Source organism: Nomascus leucogenys, chromosome 1a (genome assembly GCF_006542625.1).
Source record: "Nomascus leucogenys isolate Asia chromosome 1a, Asia_NLE_v1, whole genome shotgun sequence".
NCBI lineage: Eukaryota > Metazoa > Chordata > Mammalia > Primates > Hylobatidae > Nomascus > Nomascus leucogenys.
Window position 1 is genome coordinate 30,480,713 of NC_044381.1, and position 19,131 is coordinate 30,499,843.

General features: G+C 39.2%; 1 protein-coding gene across 1 annotated transcript in view; it reads right to left on the reverse strand.

Moving 5' to 3' along the window:
* The window catches only part of SMC2 (structural maintenance of chromosomes 2), a 43,397-nt gene extending 32,221 nt beyond the window's left edge, over positions 1–11,176 (reverse strand). Inside the window, exons 1-8 of the mRNA XM_030826870.1 lie at positions 10,906–11,176; positions 10,167–10,316; positions 7,881–8,003; positions 6,758–6,796; positions 6,238–6,348; positions 6,008–6,052; positions 4,242–4,475; positions 3,860–4,009 (exon numbers count right to left, since the gene is read on the reverse strand). Coding sequence (XP_030682730.1) covers positions 3,860–4,009; positions 4,242–4,475; positions 6,008–6,052; positions 6,238–6,348; positions 6,758–6,796; positions 7,881–8,003; positions 10,167–10,316; positions 10,906–11,073 — 1,020 coding nt within the window. The 5' untranslated portion in view covers positions 11,074–11,176. The remainder of the gene's footprint in view (positions 1–3,859; positions 4,010–4,241; positions 4,476–6,007; positions 6,053–6,237; positions 6,349–6,757; positions 6,797–7,880; positions 8,004–10,166; positions 10,317–10,905) is intronic.
* Positions 11,177–19,131: the final 7,955 nt, after the last annotated feature.

Below are 19,131 nucleotides of genomic sequence, written 5' to 3' on the forward strand. Positions count from 1 at the left end.
CAGCTGTAGAATAGCTGTAGAATGTGCTAGAAAATGCAACATTCTGATAGAGGGGATGGCCTGAATAATCCATACTCTATTTCAGTTCCCTCCTAGAAATATGCATGTCCTTTCACGCTTTAGCTCAGCAACTCACGTAAACCAGGGGATCATGTGCTGACCACCCCCATTTCTCTATTTCTGGGGTATAAACCCAGGGCAAGCTGCTTTCTGGGGTCCCTCAACTGTATGGGGAACATACAGATGAAACTCCATCCAACACTTGTGGGAATGGCCCACCATGAAACCTAGGATTTTACTGTCTATTACTACCTATCTGTAGGAAATAAATTTGCTTCATAAAACTTGTGCTGTATGGGTGAGTTCTATTAACACTGACAAGTTGGTAACTAGTGCATACTGAACTTGTTTCACACCATCAGTGCAGTTAGTAGGGTCTGCTCTGACAGAATCATGATCTCCTGGTTGTTGGACACATGTAACTGCTCATTCCCAGTGCCAGAGAGCTCGGGAAGTGGGTAGTCAGATGGATCCCGAGAGGGAACAGGAAAGAGGTTCTCAGACAGTCCCTGAGGCATCTGAGAGAACCAACACACACGATGCAGGCCTTCATAGAAATGGAAGCTCACTATCTACAGGACGAGTATACGGAAAGGCCAGGAAAGGATTATGCAGCCTGGCTGAAGTGTTTGTTTGATAAAGGGACTCTGTGGATCCAAATGGCTAAATGGCATAGTTAAGAGTGGGACCGAGGTCTCCAGGTCCCCACCAGAGATGGCCCTACACTCCTGTCAAGATGAGAAAAAGAAATGAAATTAGGCTTTTCTGGAGTTCTTGGATACTGGAGCCCAGAGGACATATTTCCAGTTTTCCTAGGGAAAAGTTAAACTGATGACCATGGGAGGGTTTCAGGTGAATGTAATGACTCACTATGCTTATCTGCTGTGAGTAGGATACTTTGTGTCACTTTGGGTGCTGGTGACCACAGTTCCCACCACTGAGTATGGATATTGATAGTTTGGTTGCTTGTGGTGCAGAACATCACCACCACCTGAGGAGGTATGCCCCTGGCAGCTAAGAATTTGAGCTATACCAGTGGGGCATATCCACCCCGGCCTGCCACCTAAGACCTCTTAAGTTACTCAAGACTTACCCAAAACCTCTTAAGTTACTCAACGAAAGCAGTACTGCATACCAAGTGGAGAATAAGACACTACTTTCTTAATTCAAAACCCACTACAGATAAAAATGTCACAATGCACTGGCCTAGTCTGGCTAGTCAGAAAGGCCTTTGGGGCATGAAGACTAATGGATGGTCAAAGGCTGAATGTCAAAATCACTTGGACAGAAAGCCAAGGAAGTATCCCAGATATAATCAAACAAAAATTGTTGGTGCTGGTGGCACTTACTAATAAAAAAGAAGCCCCACAGCTGGTAGGTCTCTTGGGTACTAAACACAGCATACAACCCATGTGGGTGTTTTTTTGGCCCCCTTTAATCCAGGTGACCAACAAAGCTGGCAGCTTTGAACAGGGGACTTTGCAGTAGCAGGCCTTAGAAAACAATTTAAAGTGGTGGCCTTGGTGCTGCTTTTAAAACATTTACAGTCTGTTAGCCTGATGCAATGACAGGTGTCTACAACCTCCATGCATGCCGACTGCAGTCTATGGCAACAGAAACTTGTCACTGGGGAGACCTAGCCTCTTCTAAATTGAACTTTAAGTTGCTTGAGGCAGCTACCCGATACAACTCTTGGAATGTAACTTCTTGCTTGCTATTGTGCACTGTTGGAGACTGTGTGCTTAAGGCCAGAGCACTACATGCGACTCCACGACTTAAACTGCCCACTCTTACCTGGGTGCTTACAAACTCTATCAATGAATTGGGGCAGGCTCAAAAGAGCTTGATTATCAAACAGAAATGGTACATTTAAAATCAAGCCCAGTTGGAACCCCAAGGGACCAGCAGGCTTCATGAAAAAAATAGCTAGCTTATTAGAAGGGTCCAAACAACCCACAGGGGATGCTCTGGCTTCTCCTCTGGCTCCCCGGGTCCTAAGATTCTGAGATGTGCCTACTAATGGTATGGCGTGGTTTACTGAAAGTTCCATCAAACAAAACAGGAGGGATCCTCTTGACTGTAGCCACCATCAGGCCAGTAAGTGGTCATCTTTTGACTGAGGCTGAACATGGACATTACGCTCAGTGGGTCAAACTACATGCAGTGGTGATGTCCATTTGGGCCACCCCTTCACCATATCTTGCTACCTTTCACCAACTCATAGGCTATTGCCAGCAGCATAGTCATCTGGTCAGGAGAAGGGCAACTTAGTGACCGGACTGCTAAAATAAATCCCCTATGTGGACCAGGCGCGGTGGCTCATGCCTGTAATCCCAGTACTTTGGGAGGCCGAGGCAGGTGGATCACCTGAGGTCGGGAGTTCGAGACCAGCCTGACAAACGTGGAGGAACCCCATCACCACTAAAAATACAAAATTAGCCAGGCATGGTGGCGCATGCCTGTAATCCCAGCTACTTGGGAGGCTGAGGCAGGAGAATCGTTTCAGCCCGGGGGGTGGAGTGCAAGTTGTAGTGAGCCGAGATTGCGCCATTGCACTCCAGCCTGGGCAATGAGAGCGAAACTCCGCCTCAAAAAAATAAATTAAATAAAATAAATAAAAATCCCCTGTGTGGAAACAAGGACTTGATGCCTGAAAGGGACAAATATATGTCACTCATGTGGACCCTGATGCTACCCTTGAAAGAAATATGTCATTTTTTTGACACTTCATCATATTTCACTCTGACCAAGGAACATCCTTCACTGCCCAAGCAACATGATAATGGGCAGTCTCTTGTGGAATATAGTGGACTTTCCATGCACCCTGTTATTCACAGGCCAATGGAGCCACTGAACAATGAAACAGCCTACTCATAAAGTAACTGAAGGATATCAAGACGGCCTGTTAGTGAGGTGGTACCAACATCCGACTAGGGCAGTCAAATCAAGCCAAAAAAACTCTTTCTTCTGTATTACCCTCCAGTTAGCTCCCTATTTATCCTTCTTTCAGAAAACTTCTCAAAAAGTTATCTATATTCACTTTTCTTTTTTCTGCCTTCATTCTGTGAGAGTATGAACACAATCTAATCAGGTACTCACGGCCACTTCTCCTTGAAACATCTTTTTTACCTGGACTCCAGGACAATTTACTGGCCTAATTTTCCTCACACTACTCAATCTCTTTTGAATGTTGAACTATCCCAACATTCAAATGTTGAAAGTATCCCAGGGCTCCAACCTTCTTATATAAACTTACAGCCTTGATCGTTTTATCTAGTCTCATGGATTTAAATAACACCTATACACTGATGATCCCTCCAAATCTGTATTTTTGCCTGGATTCAATATTCATATATTTAAGTACCTAATCAACATCACTACTCAAGATGTCTAACAGGCTCCTCAAGCCTATTACATTCATACTGTATTTCTTAAGCTTATCGAACCTGTTCTTCCTATTCTCCACTTACTTCAATGGCTACCCAACTTAAAATCCCAAATTGTATCCTTTTTCCCCTACACTCCTAATCCCCTTCCCTGCTTTACTTTTTTTCCACATCAGTTATCGATCTATAACACGTTACATGTTTTATTTATTTTATTATCATTTCCCCCAGTGGAATGAAGGTCCACAAGGCAAGGACTTCTGACCATTTGGTCCAGTTATAACCCCAGCCCAAACAACTGTACTTAGCTTATAGAAGACACTCACTAAATATTCATGGAATAGATAAATGTACACTAGTGAGACTATATACTTGTCTACAAGTGGCACTATTGGCACATTAAGCTCACTTACCTCAACCATATTTTTTTCCAGCTCTTTTCGTTTGCTTTCCTCACATGCCAGATTTTTCTTCTTGAGATCAAATGCGCTTTGAGATTTAGTATTAACTCGCTGAGCCTCTGCAAGAGCATCTTCTAAAGATCGAAGTATACCTCCAATTTCCTATAATAAAATGCAGTCAATTCAATCACTTATGTAAAATTTGTTCATGCTGTCATTTTATTGTATGAGTTCTGTATCAAATAAACTTTTTTATAAGTTATTTCATTATCTTACTATAAGATTAACAAATCAATACGGAAGACAATGCCCAGTGAATACTAAACAGTTACTATATATAATTTAGTACGTTTTTCACAGAGTATATTATCGATTCCAATACATATGTTCAGACCTTATCTTTTCTTTTTTCCAATTCTTCTATTTCATGATTAAGTGCTTTTATTTTTTTATCATTCTCAGACAATTCTTCCTGAAGCTTTATAACTTTATCTTGCATTTCTTTTAATTCCTCAGCTGAGCGTACTTTGGTATCTTCAGCCAGCAAAAACTGATAAGCAATATATAAACGACTCAAATGTTCTATTTCTCTCATTACTTTTTGGTACTCCAAGTAGGAAGATCTTTCCTGAAAGGGAAGTCACAAAAAAAGAATAACTCAAAATTGTATTAACAAAGAAAATTCAATTATGCAAGATGAAACAAATTTCTCATTACATAATAGATTTTGTCCTGTATTAAACAATTATAGCATTTTAAATTGTAGGAAACTTTACATAACATTAGAAGTCAGGACTTTTAGATAGCATTATACCATCTCTAGTAATCTTATTTGGCTATTTCTTCTAACATATACTTGGGTAGTTGAGCTTAACAAAGAAATATGGACATAAGGTTCATAAGCTAGTGTTAGACAACTTATACACCCACCAATGATACACTATTAAACAGATTCTGTAGTAGTATTATCAAGATGCCTACTCTAATATACTTTGAAGCACTACTACAAGCACCTGCTCACATCACTACTAAACATGACTCCCGTAAGGACCTACTGGGACCAGACAAAGTAATAACTAAAATCCTTAATTTATACACAAAAAACAAATTCAGAATGATTAAATGATCTGTCCATGTTGTTAGATTTAGAAAGAAATTGTGGCAAAATGAAGTCTAGGACCTAAGTTTCAATTCCTGATCTAGTGTTTTCTACTACATCATACATACAAAAAGGGTACCTTCAAGATTAGTTTTTCCAGTAAAATTTAAACTACTATATGGATTCACAAGACAGCTGAGTAGTACCAAATTTCAATGAGCATTTAACAAATTCCTAAAAGGCTATCTTTAAAAAGGTCATTTGGCTGGGCACAGTGGCTCACTCCTATAATCCCAGCACTTTGCAAGGCCGAGGCAGGTGGATCACTTGAGCCCAGGAGTTCAAGACTAGCCTGAGAAACAATGAGAAACCCTGTCTCTACCAAAAAATAAACTAGCAGGGTGTGGTGGCATGCACCTGTAGTCCCAGCTACTCAGAAGGCTAAGGTGGGAGGATCCCTTGAGACCAGGAGGTGGAGGCTGCAGTGAGCTGTGATCACACCACTGCACTCCAGCCTGGGCGACAGTGAGACTTGTCTCAAGAAAAAGAAAACGTAGCTCATAAATGCATTCTTTAATGACATATTGTCCCATGTCTTTTGATGTCCGGAGCTGCAAAGATTATAGAGAAAATCCAGTCCTCTGTTTCAATACCTTTTGCTTACAAAATACCTTGACAGCAATAATTACAGTGATAGCCCCTCTTATCCTGGAAATTGTTCACTCTACCAATGAGGGTGTCTAAGAGTGCGTTATCTTTAAGAAATGTTGTTCCAGTCAATCCTAACTAGGCAAATCCAGACTTGCTTAGCTTAAATAATTAAAATTCAGCACACCATTTTCTGAAACTATAAAAATTACTCTCCAATATTCTATGACTTAATAGATAAGTACATATCCTCTGCAAGCAGAACGCTGAGTTATGGAGTGCCAACTCTAATTCCTTATCTCATCACAGGAAAAAACCCCCCAAGAAATATTATGACTATTTGCATGATTTTGCATACATCGTTGACTTTGAAAGACATTCTAATAGATTATCCTCACATATACAGAATATACCTCTTTTAATTTTTGAATGGTTGGAGTAATCTCTTCTTCAAGTATCTGGAAAATAAAGAAAAATCAGTATTTTCGCATGTAAAGTACCATTAAAATTTATCTGAAAGAGAAGTAGCATGGATGACTATGGAAAACTGAACGAAGGAAAAAAATTTTTCCCCCTTTACAGCAAAAACTCTACATGCAAAATTACATTCTTCTCCAGAAATATTTTACATGAATTAAATTACCGTCTTAATTTCTTTCAGCTTAGCCTCCTTTTTTTCTATAGTTTTCTGTGCAGCTATTTTTTTGTATTCATACATCCTGGTTCCAGCTGCTTCTTCTATCATGGATAAAATCTGGAATGACAATTTTATTAATGTTTAGTATCCAAGACAATGTGTCCAACTGGAATTTACATTAAATATAGCATTTTTGCCTTGACCTCACTAAACATCTTACCAAAATTTGGCCCAAATGAACCATATAAGTTAAATACAGCAATTTCACACAATCTTTTCCTGTAGGCTTTTTCTGTAGGAATGAATTCTGATACGAAACACCAGCTGAGCAAGACTCCTTTATACAATCAAAATCAATTTTAATATTTGGGCATAGTGCCAAATATTACACAAATATACAACTGTCTTTACTAATCATTCCTAAATAATGTTTCCAAAAATTTTAATAGAATATTTAAAAATTGTCTGAAAGATTAAAGTAGTATCTATACCAACTATTTTTAATGTCCATAAATAGTACTCTTACCTCTGGAGGTTTCATATTCAATACTTTTGTAATTCGGCCCTGAAAATAAAATGGCAAACTTACTAAGATAACAAATTACAGAAAATGTTTATCTGTACTGCCATTCATGTTTATCTAGACTGAAGCTGCTGTATCTCAATATACCAATCTTTGTGGGGTCTTTCCTCTATAATTCTTCTATGATTCTAGAATTTTGGAACTTTGCTATTCACTTTCTCACTTACCAGTGATACAAATTATGGAAGTTATGAAATGATACAAATGAAACAATTCATTACATGATACAAAGTTAACAAGGATCATGTTTCTGAGACAGTTAACATTAAGTAGAAATATTCAATTTTAAAACAGGTAAATATAAAAAGAAATTTCAGCATAATTAAAAAACTTTTAACATTTCTTTGAATGATAACCCTCCAAGATAATTTCACAAAACAGATGACATACTTCTAGGCCTCAAACAAAATAAAATATTTTACATCAATGCCAGAAAACCATTAAATTTATTCATTACCAAAAATAAATAAAGCAAAACACCTGCACACCCAGGTCTCAGAGAATTGTATTACTAGAATGTAGATTCACTTAAAGTTTCAACTTTGAAGGTGTGTAGTGGAAATATTTTTATTTTGGTCCCACTGAGATGCTCCCATTGCCTTTACTATAATTCTCTCAAAGGATAGCTGGATGGGTCAAATGAAGCAATGTAAACATAAGATAAAATCAGCCTTTACTCCTCATTTGTGTGAGTCTCTAAATAAGAAAATTATTCAAACTTTTATACTTGAAATATTAAGATGCATTAATCCAGTAATTTAAAAGGATATATTATGGCTTTTTTTTTTTTTTTTTTTACAGTTAACATGTATTGTTCTTTTAGTGACAAAATAAAAAGTCAACAAAAATTACTTCCAAACATTCTAGAGGAGTCAAAGGTCTATAATACAGTAGAATATATCAGTGCAAGTAACTAAACCACATTTCTAAACAGATGGCCGGACACAGCACAATAGTAAATAAAAAGTATAAAATCCAAAACATAAAGTACTTCTATTTTAATTGCTTAAAAGTAAAAAATGTCAAAACTATTACAAAAGTGATATAAAGACCTCAAACAAAATACCTGCATGATGAGAAAGTGAGGGTTGTTAACATTAAGGCCAACAGAACAGAAGAGATCCTGTACTCTGGTGTTGTTGGCATTGACTCCATTGATTAAATATTTATTTCTACCACCAATAACCACCTATAAAAGAAAGCAATTTTTAAAATATTAATGTACATGCACACCTTGTGCTAGGATAAATTACTAAGTATATTAGCTTACGTTTATTTGTTCTGTCCGACTAGCAGTAAACAAAACCAATTCTGCATAAATAGTGGAACAAGTATGACACGGTCAAAAACACTAACTTGAGTCAGGACAACTAGTGTCTACTGCAAGTACTTTTGCTAACTAGTTACGCAATTACACACAAGCCTCTTACCCTGGTCTGCACTGGACTAGGTCTCCAAGGTAACTTCTAACTTTATGTTTCCAAGTATATGTAAAACATACTTTCCTAGTTACTTTCTTTCTGTAATTTTTCTAGAGGCTTTCTCTACTTTTCAACAGGAATAGATGTCAAAGTAGCTTGACATCAATTCTTGACACGATTCAAAAAGCTACGAATAAAGACATGATTTATGACCATTTAAAAGAAAGGGTAATCACGGAGCTTCAGTATGGTTTCATTAAGTCATCCCAGACACCATACTCTACTATCACACTTAAATTGTCATTTATTGGGTATGACTGTCTCATCTACCAGATTGAAGTCCTTAAAGACAAGCTCTGTTTCTCACTCTTCTAACTCTACATCCCAGTACATTCAAGAACACCCAATATACATCAAGTATTTAATAAATATTGAATAAATGTTATTCATTTCTTTTCCTGACAGGACTACTAGGTTGGTAGTTCATATATTAATGTATTTGAAGAGACCTCTCTGACAAAAATTTTATAATTTTGGTGAAGATACAAGTTTATGCCCTGAATGAGGACAGGAACAATTAGGTAGATTATTAGTAAGAGACTTAGTGACAGTTCCTAAAGGATAAATATTTGATGGATGCCTAATGACACGGAACAGGATTCTGTCCTAACGGGGCCTACGTTTCTTTTTTTTTTTTCAATCAGAGGCTTCCATTAAAATAGAGGAGAAAATCTGTAAGTGATAAATGCTAAGATGGACAGTAAATAGGAGTTGACAACATTTTAAAAAACAAAATCTTGGGCCAGACGCCGTGGCTCACACTTGTAATCCCAGCACTTTGGGAGGCCGAGGCGGGCAGATCACGAGGTCAGGAGATTGAGACCACCCTGGCCAACAGTGAAATCCCGTTCCTACTAAAAATACAAAAAAAAAAAAATCAGCTGGGTGTGGTGGTGGGCGCCTGTAGTCCCAGCTACTCAAGAGGCTGAGGCAGAAGAATCTCTTGAACCCAGGAGATGGAGATTGCAGTGAGCTGAGATGGTGCCACTACACTCCAGCCTGGGTAACAGAGCGAGACTCCGTCTCAGAAAAAAAAAAAAAAAAAAAAAAAAAACCTTGACAAGCTGAAAACAGTGCCTGACTATATTAATAACACACCTAAAAAAAATTGAGTGGTTTCAAGTAAATCTAGTATGAATCCACAATGTATTATGAACACTCCAATGCTCTATTGGGAAAAATAAAAGTAAAATACCTAAAATGAAAGAGAAACTCCAACTAGACCAATTTTGGTACACCCAATCTAAGGTGCCATTGAAAGAAAGATAGATGAATGCAGGAGCAGGGAGGGAAACTGGAGCATACTTGATATAATCAGGCAAGTGAAGGAACTAGGAATAAACATCAAGTGAAAGACCTGGCAAGATTTCACTTAGAACTAAAACACATATACTTGCAGATCACTTAAACACTGAAGTAGGGAATAAGTTAGATTTGCTCTTGGTGCTCTCAAGAGGACTAGGATTAATGAATAAAATTTGAAGACAGCAGACTCTGACAAAACTTATAGCGGTAACTTTCTAATAAGACCTGTCCAAAAACAGAATGGGTTATCTCAGAAGATTGAAAGATCTCAAGTACACAGGTGTTCAAGAACAGCCAAAGAGGATTCAAGTATGGTTTAAGATTTCCGCATAGTTGGGTGCTTATATTGGATGAATAACTTTTCAGCTGTCTTTCAATCCTCTTAGTGATAGAATGTGCATGATCAAAATTTTAATATAAGAAAAACATTAAGGAATCTAGTCAGAATTTAAGGCACCAATTTTGCTCATGAACTTTCTCTAGCACGTTTTGCAAAGGCATAGGGCCAAAAACCACATCGGACATAAAAGGTCTTAAGATATCCAAATGTTTTAATTGCCACTCACCTGCCTTGTTACTGTGATTTCGTCATGAACCTCAAATCCTAAAGGACTTTGCTTTTTGTCAGAATTATCAAAAGTGATTGACACAGAGGCTTTGGTAATACCAGCCTGCCCATTTTTGTAAACTAAATCTTGTAAATTAGAAGCCCGAACCTAAAATATGAAAAGTATATCAATTACAAACTCCCTACTGTACAAAGCAGCACTAAAAATGGGTCCCTCGCTGTTGGAAAACCCACCAACGTAGAGTCCATTAAGTAGACAAGGATAGGCAGCTGCATCCTCTGGCAAGAAAAACAAGGAAAAGAGGCAATAACCTGGAATGGACACTTTTCTCTACAGAACCTTTTCAACCCTGAATTGAATTGTTTCCTGTTCTTTTTTTAACAAAAAGTTACTTTGCAAGATATAAGGAAATACCGTCCCAACGATTTTCACCAATCATTCAATCCATTAATAGGATTTGAAAAGGCATCATTACACAGGGTTGAAAATACTCCGGAATGAGACTGCTTTACAGTCAGAATGCCTGAGTTTTGAGGCACTGTTACTTCTAAACATCTCTAAGTTTCTATTTTCTCATCTAAAGGAGTAATATTACTTTCCTTAAAAGGTTGCAGTGTGGTGTCATTTACAAAAAGTATAAAAACACAAATGAAGAGAACATTGGGAAGTCTCCAAAATTCAGTGAGGATTCTCCTGCCAAGTTATATTCCAATAAATCAGAAAGTTTACACTTTACCTGAGACAGGTTGGAGATGCCCAGCAAAAAGCAGATGGAGTCCAATATGTTGGATTTCCCACTACCATTTAAGCCAGTGATAGCATTGAAGAGGGGGTCAAAACCATTGACTTCGGTCCTCTGAGCATAGGACTTGAATCCCTCTAGAATAATTGACTTAATATGCATTTTCGATCCTGTCTTGGGTCAGCAAACCTCTGACAGGAATCAAACAGGCCACAAACTAGTTCTGTACGAAACAGAAATAACACCACCTAAGTGGAATGTAAACCTGGAATCATAATGAATACGAGGCAAAAACAGCAACGATAGGGTGATAGAAATAAAACAGCCACTTGACAAACTATCTTGTCTGATGTAAAGACATAGTTCATCTACTCAAAAATATACCAGAGTTAGCCACGATCTGGAAATTAAACCATTCAACTGGGAAGTCTCAACTATTTCTTCTACCCGTTTTTCCAGGATTGCCTTCTACTTTTATCATACTCTACCTAACAAAGACTACGGATTGTTACATATCCCATTATCTTTGCCCATAATGTGCTTTTCTCTGATACTGACATAGCTTACTCTCTACTGCACTCACGTCTTTGCTCAAATGTCACCTTACTGGAGTCCTCCCTGACCTCCCTATGTCACCTCTCCACAATCCTTCACTCGGCTTTTTCCCTCATGGTACTTAAAGCTGATATTAGACGGTCATTACTTGTAAGTTCCTGCATTATCTTCACCTACGTCCATCATTGCATCCCCGAATTGTGCTTGACTCCAGGAGAAGGGGAAGTCATTTAAGTATTTACTAGAGATAAGATGTATCTCATATTCTTCAACTTCTTGCTTTTACTCAGGCTGTTACCTCGCTTCTCCAGGCCTGTCTACACCTCTTCGCCCTACTCCAAGGCCGAAAAGAAACTAGCTTTTATTTCTAAGGATCACCTAAGATCCCTCTGCCACTGGTCCCCCTCCCTACAGCCCCCGCGCCCCGCCTCCCGCCTCCCGCCTCCCGCCTCCCGCCTCCCGCCTCCCGCCTCCCGCCTCCCGCCAGGATGTCTGGCCGAGCCCTACCGGCCGTGCTCAAGCACACGCCTCACCGCTGCCTCAGGCCAGGGGCTTGACGCACTCCAAAAGCTCCTCCGGGTCACAAAGGCGGGGAGCAGGCCAACTCTCTAGCCGGGGCTGCTACGAAGCGAACTTCACCATAGCGGCCACAACACCTGCAGCACCGCTCTCAACACCCGCGCCGGAACTATTTATTCCTTTGAATTTCGGCGCGAGCAAAGGACCCCACCTCCATTGCTTATTTCCTGTGCTGGTGCCTAGGAGCTGCCTGTCTTTAGGGTTCAATTTTTCCTCTTCATTCGAAGGATTAAAGCCGCAGGGCAATAGGAATGAGAGTCTCGATAATGGTAGCTCCGGGGACTCCCCGACACGGGCCTGGGCACTACAGGAGCAGACAGTGTATGTTCACACCGGCGTCCGGCACGCTATGGTCAGCCCCACACCTCGGCCCCGGGTCCTCGCGCTGCGCCAGCCCCGCCCCGCCTCGGTCCTTCTAGTCCGCGTTAGGCACACTGCAGACTCCGCCTTCCCGAGTCCTCTGCTGGGCTCGCTATGGCTTATTTTTCTCCCCTCAAAGCGACAGTCAGGAAGTGGAGAGGCATTCTATGAGTGTTCTCGTCGGTTCTGTTTTGGAAGCCTCAGAATCTCTGGTTGACTCAGATTGCTGCAAAATAAAAGCTGTACTTCGTTGGGGCCGGAGAGGCACCGTCCTTCGGGACTCTGGCCCGCGTCCTGGCTCCGCCCCGTGCTGGCCTCGGACCTCGCGGAGCCTTTTTATCTGAGGTTTCCACGTCGGGAAGGGATCGTAGTCTATCGAGAGCTGTTCGAGCCCAGAGGAGAAATTGTGTGGTGCTAAATAGCTATTTATCTCCCTTACACCGGAAAGCGTTGTAATGATAAGCCGACCTAACCTGTCGGGGATTTTTTCTGGAAACCTTTTAAGACAGTTCATGTTATTGAGTTTTGAGTGTTTGGCTATGTTGCATGGGGCTTTTTAAAATCCACGTAGCAACCCTATGAAATCCGAAATTGCGCTGGTTTTACAAATAAGTTAAATGAGCCCAAGTAAAAGGTTAAACAGCTTGTCCAGATTGCATGCTTTTAAATACATACTAGGCTTCATGCATAGAATCTAGTACTATTAGCCGATCCTATTATTAGTATGTGTTGTTCTTTAAGAAGAAAAAAGGTGTCAGGATTGCTCACGTTTCCAAGCACGTTGATACTGAAGAGTTAGGAAGGGCTTAACTCCGAATGGGTATGGTGTTACCCTAGGTGAGGTACAAAAAGATGATGTGGGCAACAATGCTCTTTTGGAATGGCTTGATCCTTTTGGGCCTCCATAACAAAATATCATAGACTGGGTAGTTTATGAACCACAGAAGTTTATTCTTCACATTTCTGAAGGCTGGAATGTCACAATAAGGTGTGTGTAGGGAGGGGTGCTTTCTGTTTAGTGGATAGCACCTTCTGGCTCTGTCCTCACATGGTGGAGAGGCAGAGGCCCTCCCTCGGGCCTGTTTTATAAGGACCTTAATCCCATTCCTCACTTCCCAAGAGGCCACTTGCTAAAACCATCAGTTTGGGCGTTAGGATTTCAAAATGTGAGTTTTGAGGGACACATTTAGACCACAGCGTAGTGCATGTTTTTAAAGTTGCTTTCTTGGCCCTGGAATGGCAATGCAGTCTTCTGAACTGGTCTTAACCTACCAGGAATGGGCCTATATTTTGAAATTATTTCTCGTTTAGGGAGTAAAATAAGTTTTATGGGTTTTTTGTTTAAGAAAGGATTCATTTATTTACTCTGATATGCTTATCCACTTCTGTGATGTCAACCATGGGTAGTGACCTAACATTAATTTAATTCAGCAGATATCTTTGTCTGCCTTGATTCCTGCATCCCCTAGGCTCCACAGCTATTCGCATGTATTGATTCTGTTAACTCTTACACATTAACTTTGAGCTGTGTCTCCTTCCTTTTATCATTTTGTGAGTAAAGAATTTTAATTTGCCAACAAATCCTAATGTGGACTTTGTCAAGTTGTGAAATAACGTGATTTTTGGTATGGAAATATATGTTAAGACAGTCTTTGCACTTTAACAACTAGCTGATATACTTACGTCAAATGGATGAAAACATATACAGATGCACTGTTGTTGGATAAGGACTTCTGGGTGATTAGAGGAATGTGTAGATCTAACTACTCCCATTAAGACCATTGATTAAAATGAAAAATGCTTATAAAGGTGGAGATCTCTATCAGTTTTAGTCTTATTGCATACCAGAAGCACTAAGGAATTGCTGCTAAATATAGGACAAATGGACTTGAGGATATCACTGATGACTAACTTGAAACTGCCTCCTGAGATCACCACAGGTGAGTGGAAAAAACCAAGGCACAAAGCCAGTAAAGCCTCCTAATTTGGAGATGTGAGGGGTAGAAACAGAGATGGAGTATAGAGTAGATGCAGTATACAGAAAACACTGTTCTTGCTTCATCACCATGGATTAAAATAGTTTGAAAGCTTCAGCGCTAGCAGGCAGTGTTTCAAGCAGAAATCTGGCAGCTAGTGGAGTCTGAGTCCTTATATGGAAGGCGTCAGTACCAGCAAGGACACACATACAGCCATAAAGCAAGACCTAGGAGAAAGATTTGGTGCTCTACTCTCCTAGGGAACTGGAAGGAACCTGCTCTCTCCTGGGTATACTTTTCTAATTTTAGAGTGCTAAAGAAGCTCTTCTCACAGGGACCCGAGTGAATCCTTTCTCCTTGGGACAAAAGACAAGAAAAAAAGAAAGGACTTTACTGCAGAAGTAAGGAAGACTCAATTTGTTGAGAGATTATTTTTAGGTTCAAGGAAATGAATTGATAATGAGAGAAAGTTTGTATTTTTACATTGGATTGACTAGCAGCACTATTATTTTTTTAGAGAAGGAGTCTCCCTCTGTCTCAGGCTGGAGGGCAGTGGCCTGGCAGCACTTTTTGAATACACTCATGCACCACGTAATATTTCAATGTCCAATTACATTATATGACTGTGGTCCCTTAAGATTATAATAGAGCTGAAATTTTCCTATTGCTTAGTGATGTAACATAGTGCAACATACTACCCTTTCTGTTTAGAAACACAAACACTTAACATTGTGTTACAGTTACCAACATTATTCAGTACAGTAATATGCTATAAAAGTTTGTAGTCTAGGATCATAAGGCTATAATATCTACGTTTGTGTAAGTATACTTTATGATGTTTGCACAACAATGAAATTGCCTAATGAGACATTTCTCAGAACTTATCTCGTCGTTAGGCAACGCATGACTGTATTTTATTTCTAACGCCGTATTATTTGAACTGTGGGTTCACCGAATATAACCTGTTTGACAAACTTGCAAAGAAACACGGCTAATTATAATTTAAAATGAGGAATAGAAAAGGAGGTTATTATATTCATTCACCCAGTGGGATCTGGTTAGACCCATTCATTTTAATTTCAGTGACAATATTGTTTTCCAAAATACATGTTCTGTTTGGTTCTTTGTGAATTCTGCCTATTCTTTCATTATGATTTCTATTATTTTGCCCTTTTAATCAAGTTATATGTCTTTATCTTCTTTTCTGTTAGTTCTGTTATTTTTAGCTTTTCAGTTCCTAACTCTTGTTTACAACCTCCACTGACTCTTACTCTGATTTATTTCCTCATGTGGTGCTCTTCTTCAATGGGGTGGTTTTGTTTATGGGACTCTCTTACGCACTTAGTTGCTAAAGAGTCCCTTTAGACAATTACGCATTTGCTTCTGCCAGCATACTGTAGCTCTTAAAGATCTGAAACATTTTCAAATGGTAATTTCTCAGTTTGTGGCTCCTGAATTATGCAAATACTGTAAATTTAGATCTGTTGCAGGGCTGCGGTTTTGATTTCTCATAGGTACCTTATGTTTTTTTTTCCACCCTATCCAAAGCCCCAAAGAACAAACTTTTTTATCGCTTCCCCAAACTAGTAGATTGCCTTTTTCCAGTTCCAGTAGCTGGCTATTCCTAAGGCTCCAGGTTTTACATAAGGGCTTAGTTCCAGCTCACCTGCCTCATCAAAGCTCAGCCTTGTGCTTGGACATTAAAACTCAACTACTGGCTCCTGAGGCATATAGCCAAGTATAAAATTTTGGAGGGCTACCGCAGTATCTGTTCTGCTTTCTGCTCTTCAATGTTTACAATTTATTTCGGGCATTGAGAATTTCCTTTTTGTTGTTTTTTGTTTTTACAGTTGTATATGGTTTATATAACAATAATTATATTTTATCCATTATTTCTATGAGTTTGTAAAGGAAAGCTCAGTCGACCATGTTGGAGGAGGTCTTCTCATTTACTTTTCGTGAAGAACATCAGTGATCTTTGTTTTGCTCCTCCTGAGCCTTCCTTACAGAGCTCACATTCTCTATTCAAAGTCACTTTTCCTAAAAACCAGCGATTACTTTTCTAAAGAAGTCTGGTACTAGGTCTTAAAAAAGTATTTTCAGCCAGGCGCGGTGGCTCATGCATGTAATCCCAGCACTTTGGGAGGCCAAGGTGGGGAGATAGGAGGTCAGGAGATCGAGAGTATCCTGGCTCCAACATGGCGAAACCCCGTCTCTACTAAAATACAAAAATTAGCTGGGTGTGGTGATACATGCCTGTAATCCCAGCTACTCAGAAGGCTGAGGCACAAGAATCGCTTGAACCCAGGAGGCAGACAGAAGTTGCAATGAGCCTAGATCGCACCGCTGCACTCCAGCCTGGTGACAGAACTTTTTTTAAAAAGAAAAATTTCATGTACTACTCATAAAGTAAGTTCTATTCTTACTTGTTTCGTATTCGTTTCTTTCTGTTTTTCCAGCTGTCCTTGGCTTTTATCACTTGCATGCTGGTTAATAGCCAGAGCTACCTAGCTCACCTCTCATCTGCTTTGTCATACCCCTTCTTTTATGGGGATAATTACTGACTTCTCTTCCTCAAATGTTATTCTCACTTCATAGTTCTCCTTGTCATGGTGGTCCATTGTTACTTTTTATTTCAAATCCACACACATCTGCCTGATCCTCCTCCAATTGGTTCCTTTTTATTAGCAAACTCAATTCTTACTAGATTCAAAGAGAGTCTTCACTCTCAGATTTTTTGTTTTACAAGATCTGCTTCTGCAGTTAACATCTCCACTACTTCTTACACCACTCTGCAGTCCTATACAGTCAACAAATATATCCTAACTTAATCTTCTACTTCAACAAGACTCTGCCCTCTCTAAAGTTTTACTATATATATATATACACACACATACACACACACATACACACACACACACACATATATATATATATATATATATATATATATATATATATATGTTTCTATATAAAAATGGTACCTCTTCCCTCTATATAAAGCTTTGGTGAAAATTACACACAAAATTAATTCTAACCTCTTTAAGGTGGCCTGGCTGACCTTTCATTGTCTGTTCCCAACCTACTTTCTCAGATTCATCTGCTGCTTTCTTCCTTAGATTACCGTGTCTTTTTTTTTTTTTTTAACTGTTGTGAACTTATGCACCAACCAATGACAAAAGAAAGTGCTCTCTAACTTTGTTGGTGGATAGATGTATCAATGGATTCAATAGGCATTTATAGAATGCTTGCATTGTGCCAAGAATTGTGTTATGTGCTGGGATACAAAGATGAATAAGATGTGTGCCTGTCTCCAAGGAATCCATAGTTGAGTGGAGAAGACTGGTATGAAGACATTAACCAGGAGAAATGAAGAGTGAAAGGCAGTCATCTAAATAGAGTAGATTGCACAGGCAGTGGCACAGAAGATAAATGTATGATGCAAGAAGTAGCAAGATTTAGTGTAAGAGATCCACAGAAGGCAGGTTATGGAGCATTTTATGCACCATCTTTTCATTATTCCTGAAGCATTGGTGTTCACTTCTCCATCTCTTTCTTTGTACATGGTGAACTTGAAATGCCCTTTGACTCTTCACTTCTCCCCCTTGTGTATATCTACATGTATTTAAACCCCAAATCTGATCCATTTCTCAAGTTACTTACAACCTCTTCCATAATCCCTTAACCCTTTATCCACATTTTTCTTCTGACCTCCATTCCCATTGTGACATACCTTTGCGATACATATTGGTGCTTGTCACATAGTAGATACTTAATAAATATTGGTTGAATATGAATAAGTTCAGGGGGTTCATTTGCTGCTCGCTCATTAAGGTACAAGAAAAGGGTAGTTTAAAAAAGAAAAAAATACTTGAAAATATACAATGTATTTCACAAAATAGTATTTTAAGGTTCAGTGAGTTCATTGTAGTGATCATTTCTCAATGACCTAATATTGAAAACTTTAAAAAAAAACCCTATTATCAACATATTCTATTTGTGTAATATCATCAGTGACCACTGTGATAGTAGGCTGAGGAATGTACCATGAAATATTTATGCCAGCTGGACGCTTCAGAGGGCTCTTGGCACCATATTCTTTACCTCTGGTTGCAATTTTTTTTTGCCCGTAAAGTAAAAACAAGCTTCTATGCTTTATGAACAGCTGCAGTTTTGGGTTGAAAGAATCTAATTCAGATACCACTTTCTTAGTTGCTGTCGAGGTATAATTACCAACCCTCCTTTGTTTTATCTTATGAATTACACAGACTCCTGTTACATGTATTTATTTATATGTTTGTCCCCCACTGTGAGCACCTTGATGTCAGTGGTCTTGCCTTGTAAGTGTCTATAAACGCAGCATCCAGTTCAATTCTGGAGACGGAGTTGTGCTCCATAAGTGTTAATTGAAGGGACTACATGAACATACAAAGATTATAAAGATGGTCATTCTCTCCAAACCAGAAACTGTTTTCCAGATTTTTCAGATGAAAGTTTGTTGTTGTTTTGCTGTTATTTTTACCCATATTTAAGTTCCTAGGTAATTATATGCATACTCCATCAAACAGTGTGCATAGAAACTCAGGAATTACCTTGATCACTATCTCTCTTCTCTTTCCCATGCTGGCCTTATCTCCAAACATTGACTTCCACTCCCACCTCTATCCCATTATAGGTAGGTGGGAAATGGGGAATTCATAGACTTCTGTGGATTCTATTTTGGTCTCCCTACTCCCTATAGTCCATTCTC